We start from the raw sequence: 27,084 nt of genomic DNA, 5'->3' as shown, positions 1-27,084 counted from the left end.
TCACATGAAAAGATATAATAAAATATTTACAAAAATGTGAGGGGTGTACTCACTTTTGTGAGATACTGTAAGAGAAGTAGTTCATATACTTTTCTATGAAGTGCTACTGCAGCTTTTGAACCACTCATGACACTGGGAGAGTTTGGGAAAAGGGGGATTGCGCTTTGTATAAGCACAAATCCATGACTCTAAAGCTAAACTGTAGGCGAACTGCTAAGTACAAAGTTGAATTATATAAAGGAGACTAGTTTACCTGCCAGAGTATTTTTACAGTGCCTTGAAAAAATATTCATACCCCTTGAAATTTTCCACATTTTGTCATGTTACAACCAAAAACCTAAATGTATTTTATTGGGATTTTATGTGATGGACTAGCCCAAAGTGGCACACAATTGTAAAGTGTAAGGAAAATGATCAATGGTTTTCAAAAGTTTTTACAAATAAATATCTGAAAATTGTGGCGTGCATTTGTATTCAGCCCCCTTTACCCTGATAACCATAACTAAAATCTAGTGGAGCCAATTGCCTTTAGAAGTCACATAATTAGTAAATAGAGTCCACCTCTGTATAATTTAATCTCAGTATAAATACGGCTGTTCTGTGAAGCCCTCAGAGTTTTGTAAGAGAACCTGAGCATCATGAAGGCCAAGGAACACACCAGACAGGTCAGGGATAAAGTTGTAGAGAAGTTTAAAGCAGGGTTAGGTTATAAAAAAAATATCCCAAGCTTTTGAACATCTCACGGAGCACTGTTCAATCCATCACCTGAAAATGGAAAGAGTATGGCACAACTGCAAACCTACCACATGGCCATCCACCTAAATTGACAGGCCGGGCAAGGAGAGCATTAATCAGAGAAGCAGCCAAAAGGCCCATGGTAACTCTGGAGGAGCTGCCGAAATCCACAGCTCAGGTGGGAGAATCTGTCCACAGGACAACTTTTAGTTGTGTACTCCACAAATCTGGCCTTTATGGAAGAGTGGCAAGAAGAAAGCCATTGTTGAAAGAAAGCCATAAGAAGTTTTGTTTGTAGTTTGCAAGAAGCCATGTGGGGGACACAGCAAACATGCGGGAAAAGGTGCTCTGGTCAGATGAGACCAAAATGTAACTTTTTGGCCTAAAAGCAAAACGCTATGTGTGTGGGGGAAAACTAACACTGCACATCACCCTGAACACACCATCCCCACCGTGAAACGTGGTGGTAACATCATGTATTGGGGATGCTTTTCTTCAGCAGGAACAGGGAAGCTGTTCAGAGTTGATGGGAAGATGGATGGAGCCAAATACAGGGCAATCTTACAAGAAAACCTGTTAGTCTGCCAAAAAAAAATGAGACTGGGGCGGAGGTTCACCTTCCAGCAGGACAACGACCCTAAACATACAGCTACAATTGAATGGTTTAGATCAGGGGTCTCCAAACTATGGCCCTCCAGTTGTTCAAGAACTACAATTCCCATAGTCAGGACTCACATTTGAGATGCAATCCATTTGAATGACACCTAAATCGTATTGCGGGTCTGTCGTGCAATAAATCGTGCTGCAATAGCGGTAACCTGCATCGCGTGAAGCATGTCGCCCAAAATGGGTGCTCCTGAACTTTTTTGGGGCGTCATGCTTCGCGCGATGCGGGCTGCCGCGATTTATCGCACCAAACCCGCACCGCAGTTTTAGGTGTCATTCAGATGAATTGCATCTCAAATGTCCCACAATTTATCATTCACACATCGGCGCTTTCAAATCAAAAGCAGAATCGCGGCAAATCTGCCCGCGCTTCAAAATGCTGAAGTGTGAATGCAGCCTTAGTGCTCTGGATTGAGACAAATACACACTATAGAGCAGAGGTCTCAAATTGACGTCCCTCCAGCTGTTGCGGAACTACAAGTGCCATGAGCCATTGCAAGGCTGACAGTTACAAGCATAACACCCACAGGCAGCGAAATGATGGGACTTGTAGTTCCGCAACAGCTGGAGGGCCGCTAGTTTGAGAGCCCTGGTATAAAGTGATATGCTTTGTTCCTATTTTATATTTCAAGTTTACAACTACTTTAAGTAATACAACTTGGTACCCAGGCTGCCCTTCGGTCTGTGATTGGAGAGAAGCATCAATAGAGCTCTAATTTGTTCAAACTGCTGCTCATCCCTCTTCCAGACTGTGTAGGGGATTGCAGGAGTATCATTATGGAGTCATAGCCTGTGTTTAGCTACACTGCAGAAGTCAGAACCTGCTGTAGACGATCCACTCGCAAGAGTCTATAGGTACAAATGTTTGATGTTTGCACGAAGTAGCAGGGCAGGCCTTTTCTAATTCTTCTGTGTAAACGCAATGTTAAATAAGCAAAATTAAGTTGTCTGTTGGAGCCTGCATAAAATTTAGCCTATTCTAGGGATATCTGTAGTTCAAATTGTTTTGGAAACCATGTGTGCTGCTGCATGATGAATAGAAGTTAAAAAAAAATGAATCGCGACTGGTTGGAGCAGTTGTTTGTTTTTTGTTGTATTTTAAAACTGAATTTAGGTGGTTCAGCAGTTTTTCACATCACCTTCCACTTCATTTTTTGTGAGAGGAGTTGTGAACTACTGTGGCTTGGCATTCACACATCCAAACAGGTTCTGAAACGGGCCATTGACAGAGCAATTTTCTTTACTGCAACCGTGGGAAAATAGCTTGATTCCCTCATCAACACAGGCAATAATCAAATGTAAAGTCTGACAGGCAAGCTGCTGAACTGGGCAAGATTCAAACCGTCGGCCGGCCTAATTCACCTAGTAGATTTGTTGTTGAATTTACCAATGAAAACTAGATTTACTTATCTATTACTGATTGTATAAAACATTGTTCAATATTACACACAGTACCAGTGGATCCAAAGTGTGAGGCATTTAATGCAGACTACCCAGACTAAATTAGCATTTCATGTCCTTTCATAACAGCGCACGTAGTAAAATAAACATACTCGGGTTCCTGACCTACGGTGCACTTACGTTTCTACTTTAAGTAGCTCTGATATTCAGGCATATTGGTTAGTATTCAGGTTGATTCCTGTGCCCTTGAATCCCTTGGACTTCAAGCCAAGTTCTTCATGGATGGGGCCTTGACTACTGTCCTAGTCGGTTCCCTACTGCGCATGCAGGGGTAGGCAACCTTTTGAGCATAGTGTGCCGAAAAATATTTTTTAAAGAAATTGAGAGTGCCTTTTACATAGAAAAAGACCAACTTCCAACACTTAATCATGAAAAGGAATTTTTATAAACTAAATCCTGTAAATGACATAAATAATAGTTCAATATGAACATTGAGGTTTGAGCCTTCACACATCAAATCAGCCCAATTCCTGCACTATAGACTTCAGTTCCAACTCCTGCACCTTCACACCCCAGATCAGCTCCAACTCCTGATCCTTCACACCTCAGATCAGCTCCAACTCCTTCACACCTAATATCAGCTCCAACTCCTGATCCTTCACACCTCAGATCCGCTCCAACTCCTGAACCTTCACACCCCAGATAAGCTCCAACTCCTGAACCTTCACACCTCAGATCAGTGCCAACTCCTGATCCTTCACACCTCAGATCAGTGCCAACTCCTGATCCTTCACACCTCAGATCAGTGCCAACTCCTGCACCTTCACACCTCAGGTCAGCCCTATTCCTGCACCTTCACACCTCAGATCAGCCCTGATGCCTGAACCTTCACATGTTGGATCAGCCCCGATTCCTGTACCTTCACATCTCAGACCACCCCAGTTCCTGCACCTTCACATCTCAGATCAGCGCCGCCAACTCCTGCACCTTTACACCTCAGATCAGTGCCAACTCCTGTGCCTTCACACCTCAGATCAGCCCTATTCCTGCACCTTCACACCTCAGATCAGCCCTATTCCTGCACCTTCATACCTCTGATCAGCCCTGATTCCTGAACCTTCGCATGTTGGATCAGCCCCGATTCCTGCACCTTCACATCTCGGACCACCCCAATTCCTGTACCTTCACACCTCAGACCACCCCAGTTCCTGCACCTTCACACCTCAGACCACCCAAATTCCTGCACCATCACATCTCACATCACCCCAATTCCTGCATCTTTACAGCTTAGATCACCCCAGTTTCTACACCTTCACACCTCAGATCAGTCCAATTCTTGCACCTCTGAATTGGTAGTTCCCAATAGCTGGTTAATTACCAGTCCAAAATAAGAGCAGGCAGCTTGAAGTGTCTGACTCAACACCAGTACCAGATCTAGCCTGTTTGATTTGGGGGTGCAGTAAAAAATGTCAGCAGGGCAGAGGATGGGACTCAGCAGTGCAGGGGACAGGAGTTAGTAGGGCAGAGAACTGGGGTTAGCACGGCATGGCTCAGCAGGGCAGAGGACATGGGTTAGTATGGCATGGCTCAGCAGGGCAGAGGACTTGGGTCATCAGGTCAGAGGACTGGGGTTAGCAGGGAAGGGACAGGAATCAGTAGGGCAGAGGGGGGTGTGTGGTCAGCGGGGCAGGGGGGGGTGTATCAGCATGGCAGAGGACAGGCGTCAGCAGGGTAGAGGATGGTGTCACTGCTGACAGGGCTGCACCTCTTGAAACTGCACACAGCTAAGATCCTGATTCCTTTGCAGATGCAACCTATATGTGCACAGTGTGTAGCTGGCTGTTGCAGGCTGAGGATTTCACAATTAAGAACTGCTACCGCCAGCCACAGGCTGTGCCAATCGCGAATGTGTCTGAAAAAGAAACAGATTAGCTGTGTGCAGGGGAAGAGACACTCAGCTGCATGTCCTGTGACAAGCCTGTTTGTAGTCCAAGGTTGGGGGGAACAGCTTACCTCCCCAAGCACAGCATTCATGCTGGGCGGTGCAGTGCACCACCTGCTAGATCTGGCCATCTGTTGCGTCAATGTCGACTGTATGTAATCCGAGTGAGGTGGGTGGGAATGGAGGCAGACAATGAGGTCATGCCAGCTGTGCTCCCTCTTGTGTAGCCAGCTGCAACTGTGGCTGGCTTTGCTGATGTGTGGGAGGTGTGATGCCTGTGCGGGCATCACAGGGTATCGGCACCTCGTCACTGATAAATTTTAGTCATCTGATTTGTTAAAGACGCTGGGGTGCTGGTATGCCCTCATTGTAAAACTCTCCTCCTGTGTGTCCTAGTTTTACTTTGCAAGTTCAGGCTTGACTTCTATGATGTCAGGAAAATTTTACAGACGTTACTTTCAATAATTCTCGCAATGATATATCTGTGTGCAGTCACTAAAAATATGTCGCACATTCTTTCTCTTTTATGGGTCTCATGTGGCTTATAGCAATGGTGGTCTGTCTTTTTATTATTCCTATGTAGGTGGAAGAAAAAATAGTGTAGACATCCCAGCAAAACATTACATGCATAATGCCTTCACAGCTTTGCCCAGTAAATTAGTTATTTGGAAAACTGATTAGAAAGCAACATTTTGAAAGAAAGCATCAGACCTGTGACTGCAAAGGATCGTTGGTTCGGTTACTGGAAGAAAACAATAAAGCTTCTGTCACAGATCGTTAGATCTGCAACTGATGAATGCAGAATAAATAGTTTAAAGGGCTTTGAATTCCCCCTGAAAGCAGACATTTCTTCATGGAGTTTAGTATGAGCTTTCAATTACATGTTTAACTTTATGAATGTGAAGCTTTAACAAAGTGTTACTGGTATATAGTTTCAGATATTCTGGGGAAACATGATCTTAAAGGAGCAGTAGCCCTAAAATGAAAAGCTTGTCAAAGTGGACACGTTGCTATAGAGGAACCAGTCAGTCCAATCAAAAAGTCAGTTAGGCCCCTTTCACACTGGGGCGGTGGGTGCGTCGGCTATTTTTAGCGGCGCTTTACCGTCAATTTTGCGGTGCTATTCAGCCGCTAGAGGGGTGCTTTTACTCCCGCTAGCGGCCGAGAAAGGGTTAAAACCACCGCAAAGCGCTGCTACAGCAGCACTATGCTGGCGCTATAGCCGCACTGCCCCATTGACTTCAATGGGCAGGAGCGGTGAACCGCTCCTTCACCGCTCCAAAGATACTGCTTGCAGGACTTTTTTTAACGTCTTGCAAGTGCACCGCTCCAGTGTGAACACACTCGGGCTTTCACACTGGAGAGACAGGAGCGGCGCTATGCAGGCGCTATTTTTAGCGCCTGTAAAGTGCCTCAGTGTAAAAGGGGTCTTACTGAAATTATATTATAGTTCCTACTATGTGCCATTTTGCTCCCCTGATCAAAATTGACTGTAGATTTACTTGTAGAAAAGAGCCTTTACTCTCCATTGCAGATGCTGTGGCTGTCTTGAGCCCAACTTAGTACTACTGCGCCTACACAAGCGCATGCTGTAGAAATGTATGGGGCTGTCTGGCTGTTCTTCTGCCTGTAGGCCTAAAATGCCAACGGGGACAAAGAAATACACATAGTAGTCACTGTCTTTTAATTTTGTTTACTCGTTTAACAAATTGGTTATTAAGGAAGAGGCGGGTTTCTAATTCCTGTGTTGCAAGCCATTCTCAGGTTTTACAGACTGCATTCTAGTTTGGAAAGAGGTAATTGTAACTGTAAGCGCAGATACACAAGTGCATACAATACTTGGGGTGTTGGGTAGCTAGGCAATTAATCCATAGCATTACATATAACATTTCAAGAGTTAAGCAGGTATCTGGCAGTTCAGGGGTTAAACAGATAAATATTGTGGCTGGTTAAAGAGACGGCTGCTGTCCTCGGAGAGCTGGCTCTGTAGTAGGCAAAAGAGGGTAGAGAAAGGAAGCGCCACCTAAGTGTAGTATTAGAGGGTGCTTTAATGACTTAATAAACGGTCACATTTACAGGAAACAAAGGGTTAAAAGGGCTCATCTGCATTAAGAGGATGGTCCATGGTGTGGTCCTCAGTTCAGGGATCCGGTGGTACTCGTCCGGTGGTGCTGCAGAGATGTTTCTCGGCCCCAGAGACATCCTGTGGCCGTCAGGAAGCGGCTGGGGCCGGCGTGGATCGCACGTGGAGCGCACGTGTCGTCACGGGTCATGCAGTGACTTCCAGGGGAGGGCTTCAACCGAGGAGAGAAACTTTTGATAGGCTATGCGCTCAGAGTCACTGCTCCTTCAAAGGGCCTGAATTACAGATTGTATATGAAGTTCCAATTATGTATACATGCATATACAGTGTGTGTGTATATACAGTGCATCTGGAAAGTATTCACAGCACTTCACTTTTTCCAGATTTTGTTATGTTACAGCCTTATTCCAAAATGGAATAAATTCATTATTTTCCTCAAACTTCTACAAACAGTACCCCATAATGACAACGTAAAAGAGATTTGCATTCATCTTTCAATCCTGACTAGTCTCCCAGTTCCTGCCGCTGAAAAACATCCCCACAGCATGATGCTGCCACCACTATGCTTCACTGTAGGGATGGTTTTGGCCAGTTGATGAGCGGTGCCTGGTTTCCTCCGGAGATGACGCTTACCATTCAGGTCAAAGAGTTCAATCTTTGTTTCATCAGACCAGACAATTTTGTTTCTCATGGTCTGAGAGTCCTTCAGGTGCCTGTTGGCAAACTCCAGACGGTCTGTCATGTGCCTTTTACTGGGGAGTGGCTTCTGTCTGGCCACTCTACCATACAGGCCTGATTGGTGGAGTGCTGCAGAGATTGTTGTTCTTCTGGAAGGGCCCTTGTCCCCCAATCACTCAATTTGGCAGGGTGGCCCGCTCTAGGAAGAGTCCTGGTGGTTCCAAACTTCATCCATTTATGGATGACGAAGGCCACTGTGCTCATTGGGACCTTCAATGCTGCAGACATTTTTCTGAACCCTTCCCCAGATCTGTGCCTCGATACAATCCTGTCTCGGAGGTCTACAAGCAACTCCTTGGACTTCATGGCTTGGTTTGTGCTCTGACATGCACAGCTAACTGTAGGACCTTATATAGACAGGTGTGTGCCTTTCCAAATCATGTCCAATCAACTGAATTTACCACAGGTGGACTCCAATCAATTTGTAGAAGCATCTCAAGGATGATCAGTGGAAAGAGGATGCATCTGAGCTCAATTTTGAGTGTCATGGCAAAGGCTGTGAATACTTATGTACATGGGATTTTTTCCTTTCAACAAATTTGTAAAGATTTCAAACAAACTTCTTTCACATTGTCATTATGGGGTATTGTTTGTAGAATTTTGAGGAAAATAATGAATTGAATCTATTTTGGAATAAGGCTGTAACATAACAAAATGTGGAAAATACTTGCTGGATGCACTGTATATATCTATGTCTGTGTTGAATGTTTTATCTGAACTGTTCCTTGAGGCAAAAGGAGGCTTACTAGTGGCAGTTGTCCAAGAGTTTACTGGACATTCGTAGTAAATGTCTGCCTTTTGTACTTGAGAACAGGTAGTACTTGTACTGTAATCAGGGAGATTTATGGGGTGTAAAATGGACTAAGTGTTAGATGTTGTGAGACGTATTATAGCAAATTGATAAGACATCCATTTTTCTGCTAAAAATTAACTCTGCCAGTATAAAGCATTTACCTGACCACATCTTAGGTACATCTGTGTTTAAATTATGCAAGCAAAGAGATAAAACTGACGTGGATTACAAGCTGTGCCAGATTGCAGGCCTGAATACCGGTAATAAAAAAAATGAAGAAACACGTCTGGATTTGTACAAGATTGGGACATAATTATGGTGGAAACTTAATAACCCCCCCGCCCCTTTTTTTTGTTAACACCAGATTTTATTTTAAATACAAATTGCAATTGAAAAACAGAAATGCAGTACAAACAAATCCACATCTTTTATACCTGTAATAGGTGCAGCTTGAGGAAATTTCTTAACAAATAAGAAATGAGTAAACAAATAATAAGATGTAATCTACTCCCATGATGCAATGCTTGGGTCTAGCTATTATTTGTTAGGCCTAGACATTGTCAATCGATAACATTGCTCTTTGTAAACTTCAAAGCTGTTTTGCTGTGACTTAAGGGGAAGGGGTGCCAGGGGCTTTTTGCAAAAACACTAGGAAGGTGAGAATTGAGCTGGTTGGTGGATTTGAAAGAAATCCTATCTTTTTGCCCTGAGTGGGCAAGTTGACAGGGTCTCTTTAAAGTCCTGCAGGAATTGGGCTCCGTCAGTGTGGATAGAAATCTATTGATTGTGGATTTCAAAGCTGGCCATATATGGAGCAACTTTCAATCAGTTCCTGATGAACTGACCAAATTAGCTCAGTGGGTGGCCCTGTTGGCCGCTTCCGCTCCAGCATCCCTAGATTGACCATTTTCCACCCAGCTCCTTCGATTTTATTTTTTTTTTAATGAACAATGTCTGCATCCAATCAGATGCAGGCACTGTTCTGGTATTTTGAGAGCTGGCAAGGATTGCTGTGAAAATACAATTACCATGGCAGTAGATTTGTCCATTTACACTGTAGCATGGATCAAGGAATCTAATAGATTTTTGTATGTCCATTTTAGAGATTTTGTGGACAGTTAAGGACCCCCTGTCTCCCCCTTCTTAAGAAGGGTGGTTATTGTTCTGTTATGTTTTCTGTGTGTGTGTTTGTGTGTTTTTTGGAATCAGTATTATGTATTTGCAAATTAACTGTATGTGGTCATTGTATGTGTTTTAGCCTAAACTCAGCATGGCAAAATGCAGGCGCAACGTGGAAAACTTTCTGGAGGCATGTAAAAAACTTGGAGTTCCACAGGTGAGTCTCGTTTTCATACTTGGGTTACAAGTACAGATTATTTATCAGTTTTACTGTCAGTGGAGTGTTATAATCATTTCAGCAGCTCAGCTTTTAGCATTTTTACTAGTTTTTAGTAAATTTCACCCCTCTCTGCCCATCTCTGGCATCCCTTTAAGTGGGTTTATGATTAGCTGTCACGGGGTCACCTGATCAGGAGACCGTCCTGCTGCCTCCCGTATCAAGAGACCAAGTGCGGTCAATGAGGGCTTGGCCACTATACTGGGATTGTGCAGTGCGCACGCTCTTAGTACAGAAACCTCAGCTGTCCTTGGACACATACTGTATATGCATTACATGGGTGGCAAGAGGTTACTTTTTTTTAATGTGTGAGGCTTTTTAGAGTGTTTGTAGAGTTTGGCCAGTTTAGCTGATCTCTATCACTCTGATCTTTATTTTTGTTACCTTTTTGTGTTTTTTTTTTTTTTTTTTTTGGTTTAAATCGGAGCTTGCACAAAAATGCATACCTTTTGCTTATTTCCCAAGGTTTTTCCCTCCCCCGTGCCAAAATGCTGTATTACAATTACAAAAAAAATGACCCCCACTTTCTCCTGCAGCTCCTAGATGAGGGTAATGTCACCATTCTTCCAGTAAGATCCTGTGGAATACTGAATAGCCCAAATCCAGCAAAAAAAGCGCTTTTACACTATACTGGAGTGTCATCACATGTTTTGGGCTATTCAACATGCCTTAGGATCACATCTGAAGGATAGTGGGGTAATTTTCTGCAGTAAAAAAAAAAGCCAGAAGTAAAATAATAATTTTTTTTTATAGCCCCCCACCCTCTTCTCTCCTTTTTATTTTTGTTTTTTTATTTTTTTTAAAGATACGCTTTAAAGAGTTCCTGACTTGCCATAAAACCTATTTGAAGTAACAGCAATATTAGAACAAGTAACAATTAGTCTTCACATTTTTCTGCAGACTGGCCTTGGATCCAAATGGTCTAACGCTAAAGGAATTTCATCAGAAATTTTTTTGTTTTTAGAATGTTCGTTTGATGTTCTGATCATTAGTGGCGTCAAAAACGTTTGTGACAGAATGGAAATTTCTTTTTAAATGAATACATTTCTTACAGTGTGTGAAGTTTTCTTTCGGGAACGTCCTTTCATTACAGAATTAAATGATAAATGCAAACAGAATTTTGAAGTACTTTCAAACTACATTTGTCAAGTCATCGAATTTTGTTACAAAGGTTTATTTGAAAATCCACTAGTGTTTGCTAAGCTTCAGGCCTGGGCTTTATATTGGGCGACAAAGTCTGGCAGAGTTGAGACTTAATTCTTCCCTGTCCCATTGTTAGAGCAGCATTAAACAAAAAAAAAAACAAGAGTTTATTATATTCTATTTTTTGGCTTTTTCTTATTTATTTTCACCTGGTGGTCCAGCATTAAGTCTGTTATTTTTTGACTTCCTTTAACAGACCAATCTGTCCAGACAAAGTAGCGGGTAGAGGGTTGAGACAAACCATTTAACACTGACAGGGGTGCTTGCAATGGTCAGCTTTTATTTCATTATGTAAAAACTTTACTCCAAAAGGAAAAAAAAACTGAGATCCCGGACTGACGATGCTGCTATTCAAACATGCTTTACTACTTCATCCCGAATGCAGACAACCTATGACTGGAATTGTGCTACTGGCTGGATCTAATTAATGCAGCTACTAATACAGCCACCACATTTAAAGCGGAGTTCCACACAAAAATGGAACTTCTGCTTTAAGTGATGGTGACCCCCTGACATGTCACATTTGGCATGTAATTTATTGGGGGGGGGGGGGGGCGGATAACCTCTAGAGGTATCCAGCTCCAACTTCCTCCCAGGGCTCTGCGGCACCAGAAGGAAGTTCACCTCTCCCCCCTCCCTCCCTGCAATCGTTTGGGACACGTGTCAGGTCCCAGAAGATTGCCCAGCCATTCACAGCACGCAGCGCAGCTCTCACATGTGCAGTGCATGCCCGGCTGTGAATCCACAGCCGGGCACCCACAGTAAGAATGCCGGCGCTGTGGAGAGGAGCGGGGCTTTGTATGCATCGCAGGACGTTGGAACGGGTGAGTGTCCGATTTATTAAAAGTCAGCAGCTACACTTTTTGTGTCTGCTGACTTTAATTTTTTTTTTTTTTTTTTTTTTTTTTTTTTTTTTGGCGGAACTCCGCTTTCAGGATTGAACTTTGCACTTTGCCAGATAAATCTGCCATGATGTGCAGTTATGTTGTGCAAACGTATACACTATTCAGAAGGCCCAACATTATAAAGCTCTGCTTTTCTTTGGTTGGCAACTGTGACATTGCATTGTAGCTGTCTAAATGAGGACTTTCTACATTGCAGTTGTCGTGATCAAGGCTATAGGACCTTGTTTATAAAGATGTCCTCTGTACTGTTCTGTAGACTAATTTTAATTTAGGTTATCAAATTTGGGAACCTGACCAGTCAATTTTGTTTTTAACACTATGGTAAACTTTTATTAAAACCCTTTCTGTTTTTTATGCTTTAACCCAAGGATTCTGTCACTTTACTCATTCAGGCAAAGTGACAGATTCTATTAAAAGAACCCTCCACCCACCCTCTGATACACACCTTTTTCATGACACTTTCATGCTCTATTGGAGCCCTTGATAATTGTTGGGTGCTTACAGGTATGTATGAGCTCTAGTATGTGAGCACCTCCCAGGGTGCAGTGCTTAAGTCTGAGTGGTCAGTTTCAATTCTAATTTCAAGCACAAGAACAAACAGGGCACTGGATTTGGATTTTCTAAAGGTCACTGAAATTGTCACTGGGAACACTGGCTCTGGTTGGGCAGCACTCCACAAAACAGAACCCTCCTCAGGAAGAAGGGAAAGGACCCAGAGTTGAGAATCCACATAGTATAATCTAATGAGAGCGCCAAGCTGTGCAAGGGTCCAAGCTCATTTAATGATGCAATTGATTCATAGTAAAACAAAGCCAATGCATTTCGTGGACAGGATACACTCCCTCTGGAACTCTGACTAGGGTCAAATTGACTCAGGTGAGCAGATACGAAATAAAACAGCACTGTTGATTTTACTGCTTGGAAAGTGTCAGGAGGGCAGGTTACGCCAGTGTTAGTGAATTTGCTGCATTCACTAACACTGGCGTAACCTGCCCTCCTGACACTTTCCAAACAGTTAAACACAATGCTGTGTTATCTGCTCACCTGAGTTAATTTGAGCACAAATCAGAATTTAGTAGAACTAAAAGCAAAATGTTTTTTATCTCTATTTTTATTCCATTTTGGATAGAGTAGAGGAGGGTTACAACCCTTGTAAGGTTTTTTTATTTTGCCACCTGTGTCCCATTGGAGAGATTTCCCTTTACTTCCTGGCCCATAGCCAAAACAGTAAATTCGATGAATCCCTCTAAAGTAAAGGAAGTCTGTTTGTCACCAGTTTAACCAGAACTAGTTCTTGGAACAACCCAAAATTTGGGATTTTCTTTTATTTTCACTTTTGGTGATAACAGTTAGGCCTCATGGACACTGGTTTCTTGTAAACGTTGTTTATCCTGACAGGAAATAAATGCGGAAGTGCTAAACCGCAACTAGCATTTATGCACATTTATCAGCGTTTAACAGCATTCAGCGTGAACTCCTAAAAATGGCCATGTGTGTATGGACACATAGGATAACATAGGGGTGTTTAATCACTTCCAAACCAGGCCAATTCTGGCATGCCTCTCCTACATGTAAAAATCTTAATTTTTTTTCCACTAGAAAATTACTCAGAACCCCCAAAAATTATATATGTTTTTTTTATCAGAGACCCTAGAGAATAAAATGACGGTCATTTCAACTTTTTCTGTCACACGGTATTTGTGCAGCAATTTTTCAAACGTGTTTTTAGAAAAAAAAAAAAACTTTCATGTTCATTTTCTATAATGTGAAAGATGATGTTACGCCAAGTAAATAGATACCTAACATGTCATGCTTTAAAATGGTGCACACTCGTGGAATGGCACTAAACTAAAAAATGTTTTCAGGTTACCTCTTTAGAGTTCCAGAGGAGGGCTTGGGATAAATTGGTGCTCCCGCTCTAACGTGGGGATGGGAGAGCTTTAAGTTTTTTTTTTTTTTATTTTCATTTCACTCGTTCCCTATTTTAATTTTTTTTTTATCACTTTTATTCCTATTACAAGGAATGTAAACATCCCTTGTAATATGAATAGGGCACAACAGGTCCTCTTTACAGTGAGATCTGGGTCTATAAAAAAAAAAAAAAAAAAAAAAAAAAAGATCTCAGCCTTTCCAGCCGAATACACGGCGATGTTTACAACTGTCGGGGCCGGACGTGAGTTCATAATGTCGTGCCCGGCCTCCAAAAGTCATAGAGACTGTGGGGGCCCATCTGGTCCTCCTATGGTGAACTTCCACCGCCAGCCGATTCCTTCTCCGGCTTGCCTACGGCACGGGGGAAGCACTTGAGGGGGGGGGCACGTCCCCTCCTTTCACCTGTAAAAACAATTAAGCGGCTGACCAGCTTCTAAGATTGTTTTCACAGTGCAGCAAATCGCCGGCGGAAAAGAATGATATATGAATGATGCCTGTACCTGCAGGCATCGTTCAGATATCCCCACTCAAAGCCCTGACACAGGAAGGAGTTGACCAGCTGATCACATTAGCACACACCCTGCATAATCCACCCTCAGCTGGTCAACTCCTTCCTATGTCATGACCTAAAGTCTGCCCAGGAAGTAAGGCAGAAGTAATAGATAAGTGTTTTTAAACAGCTATGAAGAGAAGTGAGGTAAGCATGTGTAGAATAAATGGAAAGCTGTTTTATTTTTGCAAAATAAGTACATTAATGCTATATCGGTACGTAGGGGGGCTGGAATTTAGAAAAAAAAAGGTGAACTTGGCCTTTAAGCCCTGATAAAGGGGGAGTGTGTTTCTCCCCTGAAATACATTGGCATTATTCTGCTATGAATCAGTTTGACCATTAAACTACCTTGGACTCTTGGAAGTTTGGCGCTCTCATTGGATAGTATGTGTGCCAATTCTAATCCTTGTCCAATCCCTACTCCCAACAGCGCTTGTTGGGTGGTAGTGAAGGGAGGGGGGCAGGGGTTCTTACAATAGAACACAACACTGTACCAATAGGGGGCAAAGTTTTTAAATACTTATTTGAATTACTTTTAGCATTCAGACTTTGTATGCCCACCCTCTGTTTCTGGCATGGTCACTTGAGATTTCATAGTACGTTATTTGTCTTTTGTTTGTTTTCCAGGACAAGCTGTGTTTACCCCACCACATCCTAGAAGAGAGGGGATTAGTAAAAGTTGGAATCACAGTTCAGGCACTGCTAGAACTTCCACTGCTGAGAGCTTCACAACTTTCTTCAGTTTAATCCCAAATCTAATACGGACACTTAGGACTTGATCTCAAGCCTGAAGTCTGGACTGTTCTGAGATTCGCAACTCCGAAGCTATGTTAGCCCTAAAAGGGAATTGTGCACACCTGCTGTATTATCACTATTTCTAGTGAACCGCAGTGGTATATTTTTAGACATTTAACATATTTTAAAATATTTCTGTCTGTGAAATGCATCTGTGAGAGGTGTCTTTTTCTGCATGTTTGTGTGTTTATGAACATGTGACATATTCATAAATACACAGTTTTAACACCATAAAAAGCCACCTTAAAGTGAACCTGTTAGTTCTGGCCATAATATTCCCTTGTATAGAGCATAATGCCCTTTGCAGTCAAGAAAATGCACACCAGTTTTTGGACCAGTGTTCTCATCCAAGGGGACATGTTAGAATTTATCAGCTTTTGAAGCCTTGAAGTTGTATTGTATAAAACATGTCTAGAAACGTGGGTGATAAAGCTAGCCTGTAAAAGAAGCAGCTCCAATACTTACCTTTCTTGGGGCAGTGTGTTAAATTCTGTAGTAACATAGGAGCTGATGAGAGAAATGCAGGCACTTGGTGGAGGACATGCAACCAGAAACTCCAGGACATGTCCAATGCCAACAACACTCAGAGCTCTTCAATAGAGCAAATTTTTCACACACCCCTGCCAGAAAGGTGGGTATAAAGCTTTTTTTTTTTTTTTTTCTTTACAGGTGAAACGGTTTACCCTCCCCCCCCATATGACAACTCCTTTTTTCCGCCCAATCATAAAGTGCAAGTGCACTATGCATAATATAAAGGGCTGCTCTGACTAAAACTGACAGATTCTTTTTTGATTTATTTTACTATAGTGCTGTAGAACAATGTAAATAATCCAATCTAGTCCTTGTAGTTTATTTTTCACCAGTGAAATCAGTTTAACAATGATTCGTTTTGAGGTATTATTTATTGCACTTACGGTAATTTATATATATGTATTATTATTTCTTTTATTATTATTTTTTGGCATCTTGGGTATTTTAATTTTGTGATTTTAGTGAAGGCAAAAAAAGGAAACTGACCTAATTTCTCTGGGTTTTATATATGTATATATTTGTAATTTTTTAAGTATTTTTATAATCTGAGTTGGTGCCAAAATATGATTTTTTTTTTTTCTTCTTCTGTTGTAGACTGTTTACATGTGAAGTGCCTGTGTAACTGACCTTTATAGAGTCCAAATTTCCACAAAGTGAACTGAGACTTCCCAATGTCAGTTTTGTAATGTCAAGAATTTAACAGGGTTTCACATCTTATTTGTTTTTTGTTAATTTTTTAGGTTACTTTGTAATGTGGGATTTACTTTGCGGACTGAGCACTGGATTTCCATTGTAAATATTTTTTTTATTTAGTTTTGAATTTAAGCTAAAACTATGTTTGAAGACTGGATCTTTGATTTGCTCGGGTAAACATTCTTATTGCATTTCATTATTGAAAGTAAAGATCTTTTTATATAAATACTCAACAATCAGTATGCATTGAAGAGTGACGTTCTTACTTATTTGTACGTTCAACACTAGGTGGAATCTACTATGTAAGAGAAAAAAAATGCATTGTCACATTTCTTAAAGTACCCCAAAAAAAAAAAAAAGATTTTAGCTAGGAACCTGCTATCTTTCTCTCCCATTCTTTAGAAAAATTAAAAGAAGAATGTGATCTGATGGTTTTCATCTGCAGCAGTCTCTTCCTTTCTTATCAGAGGCCCAATCAGCCACCATTGCCAAAATGCATTGCAATTGATTTTATCATATCCATGCAGCATAGTCCTTTCTAAAAACTTGTTGGAGTTCTTGTTCTTTCCTTTCACTTCTCCATTCAGTGTCTCGGGCTGTATATGTATGAAGATTATCTCCTGGTTTTGGATTGGACCAGAGAATAAGAACTACAGCAGTAAAGCAATGCTGGGGTTACAGCTGATGCACCTCTGAGCCAAAAGCCTTGAATATAAGTAAACAACTATGCTCTACTTGGAGCAGGATATTGTGTTCAAATAAGGAGCAGATAAAGTCACTAAATATACTGTGAATCGTTATCACTTCCCCTCCAAAGCCAGAGCAGATATTGTGCAGTCCAGTGTCTTAACACCCAGAAACCTTTTGCGTGCCTATCCCCTTCCTTAGTAATATATTTGTAGAAAGAGATTAAAGGCCAAGATCACGTTTCCAGAAAATATCCCATGCTGTCAAGGGGTATTACAAAATGACAGTGGTATTGCAAAACTCTGTTTGTATGTTCATTGATGTAAAACTAAAGGCATTTTTCTTTTTTTCTTTTTTTAAGAGGAGGTTATACTTTACCTAGTCCATGACATGATATTGCACAGAAAGATTTCTTTCCTCCTCTTCTGGCAGTCCCCACCTGTGCTATCAGCTCCTCCCTCCTTCAGGTGCATGCTCCTGTTGGGTGCCGAGTCAGGCTGCGTGTGTCCTTATGCCCTGTACACGGTCGGATTTTCTGACGGAAAATGTGTGATAGGACCTTGTTGTCGGAAATTCCGACTGTGTGTGGGCTCCATCACACATTTTCCATCGGAATTTCCGACACACAAAGTTTGAGAGCTTGCTATAAAATTTTCCGACAACAAAATCCGTTGTCGGAAATTCCGATTGTGTGTTCACAAATCCGACGCACAAAGTGCCACGCATGCTCAGAATAAATTAAGAGACGAAAGCTATTGGCTACTGCCTTGTTTATAGTCCCGACGTACGTGTTTTACGTCGTCTAGAACGATCGGATTTTCCAACAACTTTGTGTGACCGTGTGTATGCAAGACAAGTTTGAGCCAACATCCGTCGGAAAAAATCCATGGATTTTGTTGTTGGAATGTCCGATCAATGTCCGACCGTGTGTACAGGGCATTAGACATATACAGCACTGGTAAGCCACTACCTCAATCCCTCCTCACAGAAGTCTGACTGGCGGCACGCTCCAGATAGCCCCAGATATCCCCAGATAGCCAGAAGTGAGGGGAGCTGGAGGCTGCACTGGAGTCGTGACATAGAGCTAGGTGTTTGGGGACAGGGAGGGAAGGACAGGTAGTGGGCGTATATCTCTTAAAGGAGAAATAAACTTGTTATGAGAGAAGCATACATACTGCTTTTGGTAATCACTGCTGTAAATGCTTTTTGCCTGACTGTCACAACGACCCCCCTGCTTCCCCATTTTAAGTTGGTGTCCAGGGAAGAGTACAAAGAAAAGGACTTTTGACTTTCCTGATGAGTATATTTGTTCTGGGTCAGTGACTCAAGATAATGAAACCAGTATTTCAGCAGAACTACCCAACAAGTAGCATTTTCAGAAGTCGGCATAGGGATCCTCTGTGCTTTTCTTTTGGCAGGTTCTTGATAGAAGATAAAAGTTCTAGTTCCTGTAGCATTCTGGTTTTCTTCGCTGTCTCTGTATCTACTTCAATCGGACATCTTATTGGCCAGGGTAGGATCCTCCTAGGTTTTGGAGGTGTTGTATAACACAAATACTTTGTTACCAACAGTGCTTGTTTTCCTGACATCATAGATCGCATGGCCATCTACTGTGGCCTACTGTATTCTTGGTTTGTACAGCAAGCCCAGTTCATGTCTTCCAGTGTAGGGAAGAGGAGGGCATTAAGGGGTTTTTCGTTTGACTGTTTTTCTGCAGCATTAATCTGAAAATGTTTTAATATGCTGTATAATTTTCATGATCAGATTTGATACACATCTCAGTTTGTCATGGCATGGATTCCATAAATATTCTTTTGAGATTCTGATCAATGTTAACATGATTGCATCGCACATTTTCTATGGATTTATCAGCTGCACATTTATGCTGTGAATCCTCACTTCTGCCACATCCCAAAGGAGTTCTATTGGATTTAGATCCAGTGGCTGGCCAACCATCTGTGCGTCTCAGCAGAAATCAAGATTCATCAGATAAGGCTACATTTTTTTCTGTCAACGCAAACCAGTCTGTCTTTTTAAATCTGACCTCTCATCAACAAGGCATTTCTGTTCACAAAATTGCTACTCAGTGGATGTTTATCTTTTGCACCATTCTGTGTAGACTCTACAAACTGTTGTATGTAAAAATCTCGGAAGATCATCAGTTATAGAAATACTCTAACCAGCCCATCTGACACCAACAATCAAGTCCTGTCAAAAACGTTGGTATCACATATTTTTTCCTGTCCTAATGTTTTGATGTGAACATTACCTGAAGCTCCTTACTTGTATCCGCATGACTTTATGCTGCCACCTGATTGGGTGATTAAATACTTGTAAAAATTAGCAGGTGTTTCTAGTAAATTGCTCTGTGTGTTTATGTCGTTAGATATTTACACACATACTAAGGACTGAGAGAGAGATTCGTATGCTTTTGAGAGTGGTTCAAGCAATCCTCCTGGTGGCCTTGTGGTATTAGGCAAACCAGTCTAGGATCTGTAGCATCCAAAGTGTATGTTTGAAGAAATTTCTCATGTTACAACATTGCAACAAACTTTCATCATTTATCAAATCATGTTTTGTATATCACACACACACTTTTATAATAAGCAGTACTTTTGAAGCCATATTGAAAAACAAGGGGCCCTGTAAAACTGGAGGACAGTGAATGGAGTGTAATGTGATGATCTATCTGTCCTCGTTCTATTGCAGGTCAAATTATGAATGCAGGCAGTTGTTTAAAGTTGGTATCCACTTTTCCTGCAGTGTTTTATACAATGCATACAATGCCCTTCAGCACAGCCAAGGTGAAAGCTGCTTTTACTACCTCTGTATTTTGGCAAACTTAAAAAAAATAACATCTTGTTATAGTGTGATTCCGGGTAAAATGTATTTTCTTTTAATGATACAGCAGGCTATTTTGGTTCTTTTTTTTTTTTTTATTACTTATTTTATTACTTTTTGTTGAAACTTTGTTCGAAGAAAGAAAGGAACAAATGTACACATGTAACTGCAGAATTACCTTTTTTTTGTGCTGCAGTTAAGTGGTTGTGTTTAGTTTCTTCCATAAAATATGCCCATGCAGTTTCTTTAAAGGGGTTAGTTCACCTTTACCAAAAAACTGCCTGTGCAGAGAAGGGACATCTGTAGATGAAAACAAGCTTGTGCAACTTTGACCGAAATTGAATAATACCCTTGCTATAGTTGTAGGTCATTTACATACCTCATGAGATTTAAGCTGAAAATTCCCCAGATGTTGCTAATAGAGGCCTAGCTATTACTGTTCACCTTCCCCATCACAGGAACGAGTGCTTTCAAACCACCTCACGCACACTTTCTCACCCCCCATGCAGTAGTTCTGAGCTCAGAATTTGAGAGCTCACCCCTGTGATGGTGAAGGTAACAGTAATAGCTGGGCCTCACTTAGCAATGTCCTGGAAGTTTTCAGGTCACCAAGTACATAAATGGCCTAAACCTGTAACAAGGGATTATTCCACGTTCGTCAAGCTGTACAGTGTGGTGTTATCTACAGATGCTCCTTATCTGCATAGGCAGTTTTTTGGTAAAGGTGAACTAACCTTTTAAGTGTTTGCTCCATGAAAAGGCGGTCATGGGCCACCTACCTGAGTCCATTAGCAACCTGTGGATGCCATGAGACTTTCCACAGAGGCCAGCAGAAGGGTCAGAGTTTTGAAATGTTAATTTAGGCACAGAAATTGCTACACTTCTGGAACTCCACCACGTCGTTTGGATTTGTATAACTACAGCACTGCTTGCAATCTTTGAAAGCTTTTTCTCATGTATTACAAACCTATGTGTTCTGTTTATGCCTAAGGCTGCTTTTCTTTTGACTTTATTCAGATTAAAAAAAAAAGTGCAAAGGCATTTTATCGGTAGTGAATAGTGTGCTTTTAAATAGTGTTTATAATTTAGTTTATTGAAACACATGACAAATTAGTATTGTTTCATACCCACTTCATACTTTAAAACTGTATTATCAATATAACCATCTTGGCAATTGGAGTGATAAACATATACCAAATGGCCATATTTCGGGGTGCCAATAGAAGCAGTTATATGAAAGTTGCTTACTTTCTTTCATGCAGACCTTGTATGACTACCTTCATCCAAGGTGTTGAGTGTCATAGTGGATAACCTAATCTAACAGAGTTTGAGAGTAACCTATTTATGGACAGAATTTAGGCAGAGAAGATCTAGGACCATAGCCAATACTCTGCACATGTGTGGGCAACTATAAGTGCCCGCTTGCTCTCCATTGACCAACCTGGAGGCCATTCTTTTTTTTTTTTTCCATGGCGCATAACTTCTTAGCAATCTGCTGCAAAAATATTCTATATACATTCATGTCATGCAAGGAGCCTTACTGTCCTGCGCCCTATATAATAGTTGCATGGTCTATTATAGATAGTTTTACACCCTTGATGGTGTACTGCTGTGCAGTATTGTATGTGGGCTTCATTTTTGCAAGATTGAAGTGCACTGACCTGACCACAACATTTGGAAGATAGAGAATGTTCTTTTAGTTGAGATGACTGGAATTTGCCTTATTTAATCTTTTGTGCTCCATTGTCTTAAGCACTTCCTTATTAGTGAAATTCTTTTGAAATGTTTGTCATCTATTTTTAGTAATTGCAAAATTACTAACTGCAAGATTTAGGAACCCGCAACAATGGAAAGTTTCTGTTCAAGGGACATCTGTTTAACAAAGCTTTTGACAATGCCAAGTGCTTGCCTGTGTTCTGTGACTCGACAGATGTGCCAGGTACCTGTAGCAATAAGGTGACTACACACACTGCCCAATATTTTAATTAGGTGTTAATAAATCACACCTCTTGCAGGGCTTGCATCCTGTCAAGTTTCCATAGAAGTTGATGAGAATGTACCACCACTATTCATCTTTTCCATGCAGATTTTCCAACTTGCAAGTGTTATTCTTTACCTTTTCTAAAAAGAGCATCTCATCCTGGGTGCACCCCTATATTTTGTTGGCCACATGCGTGAGAATATCACAGGAAGACCTGAAAACTCATGCCTTTTGAAGTGAAGAAGTTTCACTGCCCATAATTCTCTGCTATCTGCCAGTCTTTGTCCACAATTAGAATTTGGTTGTCCATAAACTGAGAGATCAGGCAATAGGAATGCGATGCCTGCATATGGATGCTCGCATCACAGAACTGCCATGTAGTCTTTATAACTTTAGTGATTATGTACCTGCAGTTCCCACATAAAGACTTATTTTCTTTTTACCATAGAAAGGGAAATAATCAGTTAACAGTTACACAGACATTATTTATTCTTTTGGAACAATTTCTATGAAGGATAAGGACCCACCTCTTTCAGAATTCCCTGCAGTGCCTGATCTTCACAATCAGTGATCATATTAGTCTTCTCCCATTATTATTCCTAAGATAAGGTAAAAAGGAACTCTGCTCTAAATTGACTTCCTCCTTGCTTTCTTCCTTGTTTTTCTTATGACAGAATGGGACTCTTGATCTTCTAAAATAAACTTTTTATAATTTTGTCTCTGTTTCCAAAGCTGTTAGTAAGAAAATTAGCTGCTGTCCTAAACAAGGTACTCAGGATAAATAGGTGTCTGTGCTTAGCCTGGTTATGTATGAAGAGTGGTTGCACCTGCTTTTACTATTGACTACCATGACAGACTGAAGAGGAGTGGTACCCTAGTGGGTTCTTAACCCTGTAATGACTGAATTCAATTTATATATTTTTTTGTATTTATTTTCTCTGCTAGAAAATCTGATTTCTGGTGAGGAGATTCGAAGAGTATGTAGAGGCTGGAAAATTCCTTAAGGGAAGACTGGAGGGTGTGAGTTATATCAATAATTAAGCATGTGCAATTAAATGTTCTGCACTGCATGGTCCTTCCAGGCATACACATCTGAAAGAATCACAAAATATAGCAGTTGTGTGGCCATGCGTCCCCCTGACAAATTACTCTGGATGTGGGTTTACTTGGTATGCAAATTTAGTTGAAAAATTGAGACATATTTGTTACTAGTTTGAGAGATCTAAACATCTTTAAAACTCATAAATTATGAAAGTGATTATGTTTAGAGTTCTTCAAAGTGAGCTTAGTGCCTTATATGGCTTGACAGCAAATCCTTGGCAAACACCGCTGTAGATTTCATGTAGGATGGAGATTGAGAAGCACTTTGTATTCAAAACTGTTACTCAGATTTTGCCTATGTGTGTTTTTCCTTGTAATTCTTCTCTTACACAAGAATCTATGCTTGGAAGACCTGGATACACTTCAAAACCTGTAACTGAGATGAAAGAATCTAAGTATATGTAAAGCAAGGAGCAGGAAACTAGTACTTTGTGGCCAGAAAAAAACATAATATTGCAGAAGACATAACTATTTTTTTCATACCTTAACACTACAGTTGCAGCTTTCAAAGTTGACCTGTAAACTCTTAAAGTGTTACTAAGCCTAGGACCCTGCATTCACTATATCTGGTTTCCCACAGTACACAGGACATGCAATCGTTTCAGTAAATATAAACTGCTAGATACCTTTTGTCATCAGCAGTATATAGCAGTCTTGTGACTTCTATCAGTGTCGTGTTAAAGCTTGTAGGAGGAGTTTTCATGCTACTCTGACTGTCCTATGAAGCTGCAGGACCCCTGACCCTCTGTCTGGACAGTGCTGATTGGCCCTGTGCTGATCACAGGCACCCCCTCCCAAGAAAAAAAAAAACTCTAGCAATACACACCAAATTGAGCATGTGAAGAGTGACTGCAAAGGCTCTGTAGTATCAGGGGATGGATTGGGGACATTGGAAGTAGTAGAGGATCAGAGAGGACAGGATCAAACAGCCTTTTTACACAGGCTTAAAAGATGCGGAGGATTAACCCCTTAGGTTCCACAGCGAGTATAACAAACATGCTTTACTGCATATACTGACTGATTTTACTGTTGAGGGTTTAGTAACACTTTAATAGGTTGTGTATTTTTTAACATGACCAAGAATAACCTGGACTAAACAAAAAAAATAAGTCACTTTTCCCAGCTGCTAAGTAGGTATACAAGAACAGAATCTATATTTGTTCACTGAAGGAGTAAATTACTTTGTGATGGTTGGCAAAAATCACCTTCGTGTACATGAAAGAATTTTGTAGATGTTGCAAGAGAACATGTTGTAGAACATTAGACTTCTGCCAGTGCATTTCAAATCAATAACAGTCTCAAAGAATTGCTATGATTACAGCATATTTGTTGATGGAAATTATTTTCATGAAGTTTTCTTTTTAGATGTCTGATAAGACAAACCTTTTTCTATTTTATATTTATTACTTGAAACTAGAGAGGGAAATTCTGGAATAGCATTCAGTGTGCTGACTTAAAATGGACTTATTAAAATATTTTGTTAGCAGTCTTTCTAGGATGGATTTATTTGAACTAGTAGATGGGCTGAAATGCTTTTCCTAAACAAAATGCTTGTTGCCTTTGGTGTTGGCCACATATCAGAAGGCCTAGGTAGAGTTAGGAATGTGGTGTCCTTTTGAAAGCATCAGAGTTCAAATTGGCTGATCCTCCCCTTCACTAGAGATCATGTGACAAAAATATTAGGACTTCACACATGTCCAACACTAATAGCAGCATGGAACAGCTTCTTTTTAGAAAGGATAACTAGTTAAACAATTCTTTTACTATGTCAGTCTTATCTATTGCTCTTCCATTCCTGCATGACTGTTATTTGAGAATAAGGCTGTGTACACGCAGGGCGACCGGTCACATTTCGGCCTGCGTGTATAGGTCCCTGTCTTGCAGAAGCCGGTCTCACGACCAACTTCTGTTGAACAAGCGTGCTGGAAAACCAGCATCTGATCCGTGCTTACAGCCAATGGCTGTAAACACTGATCAGTGTGTTCTGGTGGGGAGGCTGTCCCCGTCAGAATTCAAAAGGCTAAGTGGGGGGGATTGCCACACTAACATCAATTGTGTTAGTACGGTGATCTGTACTTTTTTTTTGTTCAGCCCGCTGGGTTGAACGAAAAAAAACTTAGTGTGTTACCCTGCTTAAGTTCAGTTTAGGATGGTGTCTGCATTAACTTTCTTTTTAATTTGATCACCGTTGGCAGATTTTTTAAAATTTGTTTATGTAAATATTTGTAATACCGACAACATAATGAACATGTAAATACTTTTAAATCTTGAACTTTTTCATTAAAAAAAAAAAAAAAAATACTCATTTTTTGTGAATGCTTCCAGATTTTCTATGTTAGTCCTCAGAGCTGTTTCTTTTTTTTTCTGCAACTGTAAATAGATTTTTACTGATCTTGCATGGATAACTTGCCTAAAGCTGTATATATTCTATGAATAAAATACAACTTTCATTAACAAAGTTGTAAGGAGTCTTTGTTATGCTGCTACAGCAAGTCGGAGCATCAATTATACAAAAAACCTGATTTAAGGGAAATGCTTTTGCAGACGTCTTTCTAAAAATGCAAATTACCTGGCAATCATGTTGATCATTTAGTTCTGTTTCACTGAGCAATATATTAAATGTGAACCTATTAATTTTAGCATATATTAAAGTGCTCCAGTGCATAAGCAATAAATATCCTGTGTTAACAATAAAGTGAATATAGTACAACAAATGAAATGTCCTCAAATGATTATGGAGAAAACACACAAAAATCTTCTTAGTAGATCCAATCACCACATAATAAAGTGCACATGCTTTCTTATTCGCGCTTCACCAGAAGTGGTATATCAAAGCACTCACCAGACAGTAGTGGCCACAGAGTGACCCTCAGGCATGAAAAACTATATATCATCAAAGGTAACTTTTCCGGATATCCTGGCAGAAGGACTCCAATCACCAGTCAGCAGGAGTGTATTGTATATAACTTCTATATCTGAGCCTCGGTGCATCAATGCATCAACCAAATCTGCAAAGAGTGGCTCCCCATGAAAGCCACAAAGCTTGGATAGTGTAAAAACATCTTTATTCCAAATAAAACTAAACATCGAAACAAATGTGCAGGTATAGGACGAAAACCAGACTGGGCTACAGCTGAGGAGGAGAAGCAGAGACCAAGCGGGACCTTGTATTTTGTGTGTACTTCAATAGCGTCTCGTAAGTGTGTATCGAGCCTCCCTTTCAATATATCTCACGCTGTGCGCGCGTCTTCAGGAAAAAGATTTTTCCTGAAGACACGCGCACAGTGTGAAATACATTGACTCGATACACACAAGTCCTCCTTCCTCAAGGGTGGGTGTAAATTAGAGACAGTTCTATACTAGAAAAAATATATTGAAAAGGCAAAAGTGAGCATTTAAGTACAAATATATGTGAAACATTTCATAATGTACTCTTTATGTCTGCTGCATTAGCTGACTTGGCATTCCATAAAGCTTTAGTTAAAAACAGCGACAATGACACGGTCTGTCTACCAAATATGTTCTTGATTCGGAGGGAAAAACATTAATTTAAGTATTTTGGAAAAATTATTATAATTCCATATATGGGTGGAGATAGAATTTCTTTCACGGAAGTATATGTGTAATTTTCTCTTCTATTTCAAAGAGAGTAGAGGGAGGGGAGAAAAAAACCTCTCCTTTGGCCTTCCAAAAAAGGGGAAGAAAGAAGGCCCGTAGAGGGCGTATAAAAAAGAAACCTGAGGCTCCACTGAGGCCGAAAGGCAAGTCCTGCAAAAGAATATAGTACAAATGTATAATAGAGGGACCTATTGGTTATTAAAGATAGAAACTATTGGGTTAATTTGATATTAAGAGGACTTTTTTACAAGATTTAAATCATACCTGGAGGTAGTTCAACAAATGACGTTACGGATGTGTGGTTGATGGCTAAAATGGTGACAAATGAATAAATAATATATTTAATTGATTGAATGACTGAATCTAAATATTCGTTTTTCAAAACAAAAGGTTGCATGTAAAAATGGTGAGGTTGCTACAGTGCTATGACATTTGGATGGAATAGTTTTGCTTATTATTTTTGTGTGTGAAATGCAAAAAAATGAGAGGTAGT

At 40.6% G+C, this 27,084-nt stretch overlaps 1 protein-coding gene across 3 annotated transcripts in view; it reads left to right on the top strand.

Moving 5' to 3' along the window:
- Positions 1-25,431, top strand: part of LRCH2 (leucine rich repeats and calponin homology domain containing 2) — a 226,533-nt gene extending 201,102 nt beyond the window's left edge. For all 3 annotated transcript variants that reach the window (XM_073599129.1, XM_073599128.1, XM_073599127.1), the window contains 2 exons: positions 9,617-9,694; positions 14,972-25,431. In XM_073599129.1, coding sequence (XP_073455230.1) covers positions 9,617-9,694; positions 14,972-15,091 — 198 coding nt within the window. In that variant the 3' untranslated portion in view covers positions 15,092-25,431. The remainder of the gene's footprint in view (positions 1-9,616; positions 9,695-14,971) is intronic.
- Positions 25,432-27,084: the final 1,653 nt, after the last annotated feature.

The sequence above is a fragment of the Aquarana catesbeiana genome, linkage group LG09 (assembly GCF_042186555.1).
Source record: "Aquarana catesbeiana isolate 2022-GZ linkage group LG09, ASM4218655v1, whole genome shotgun sequence".
Lineage (NCBI taxonomy): Eukaryota > Metazoa > Chordata > Amphibia > Anura > Ranidae > Aquarana > Aquarana catesbeiana.
Note: the sequence above shows the minus strand (reverse complement) of the source record. Positions and strands in the feature narration are given on the sequence as shown.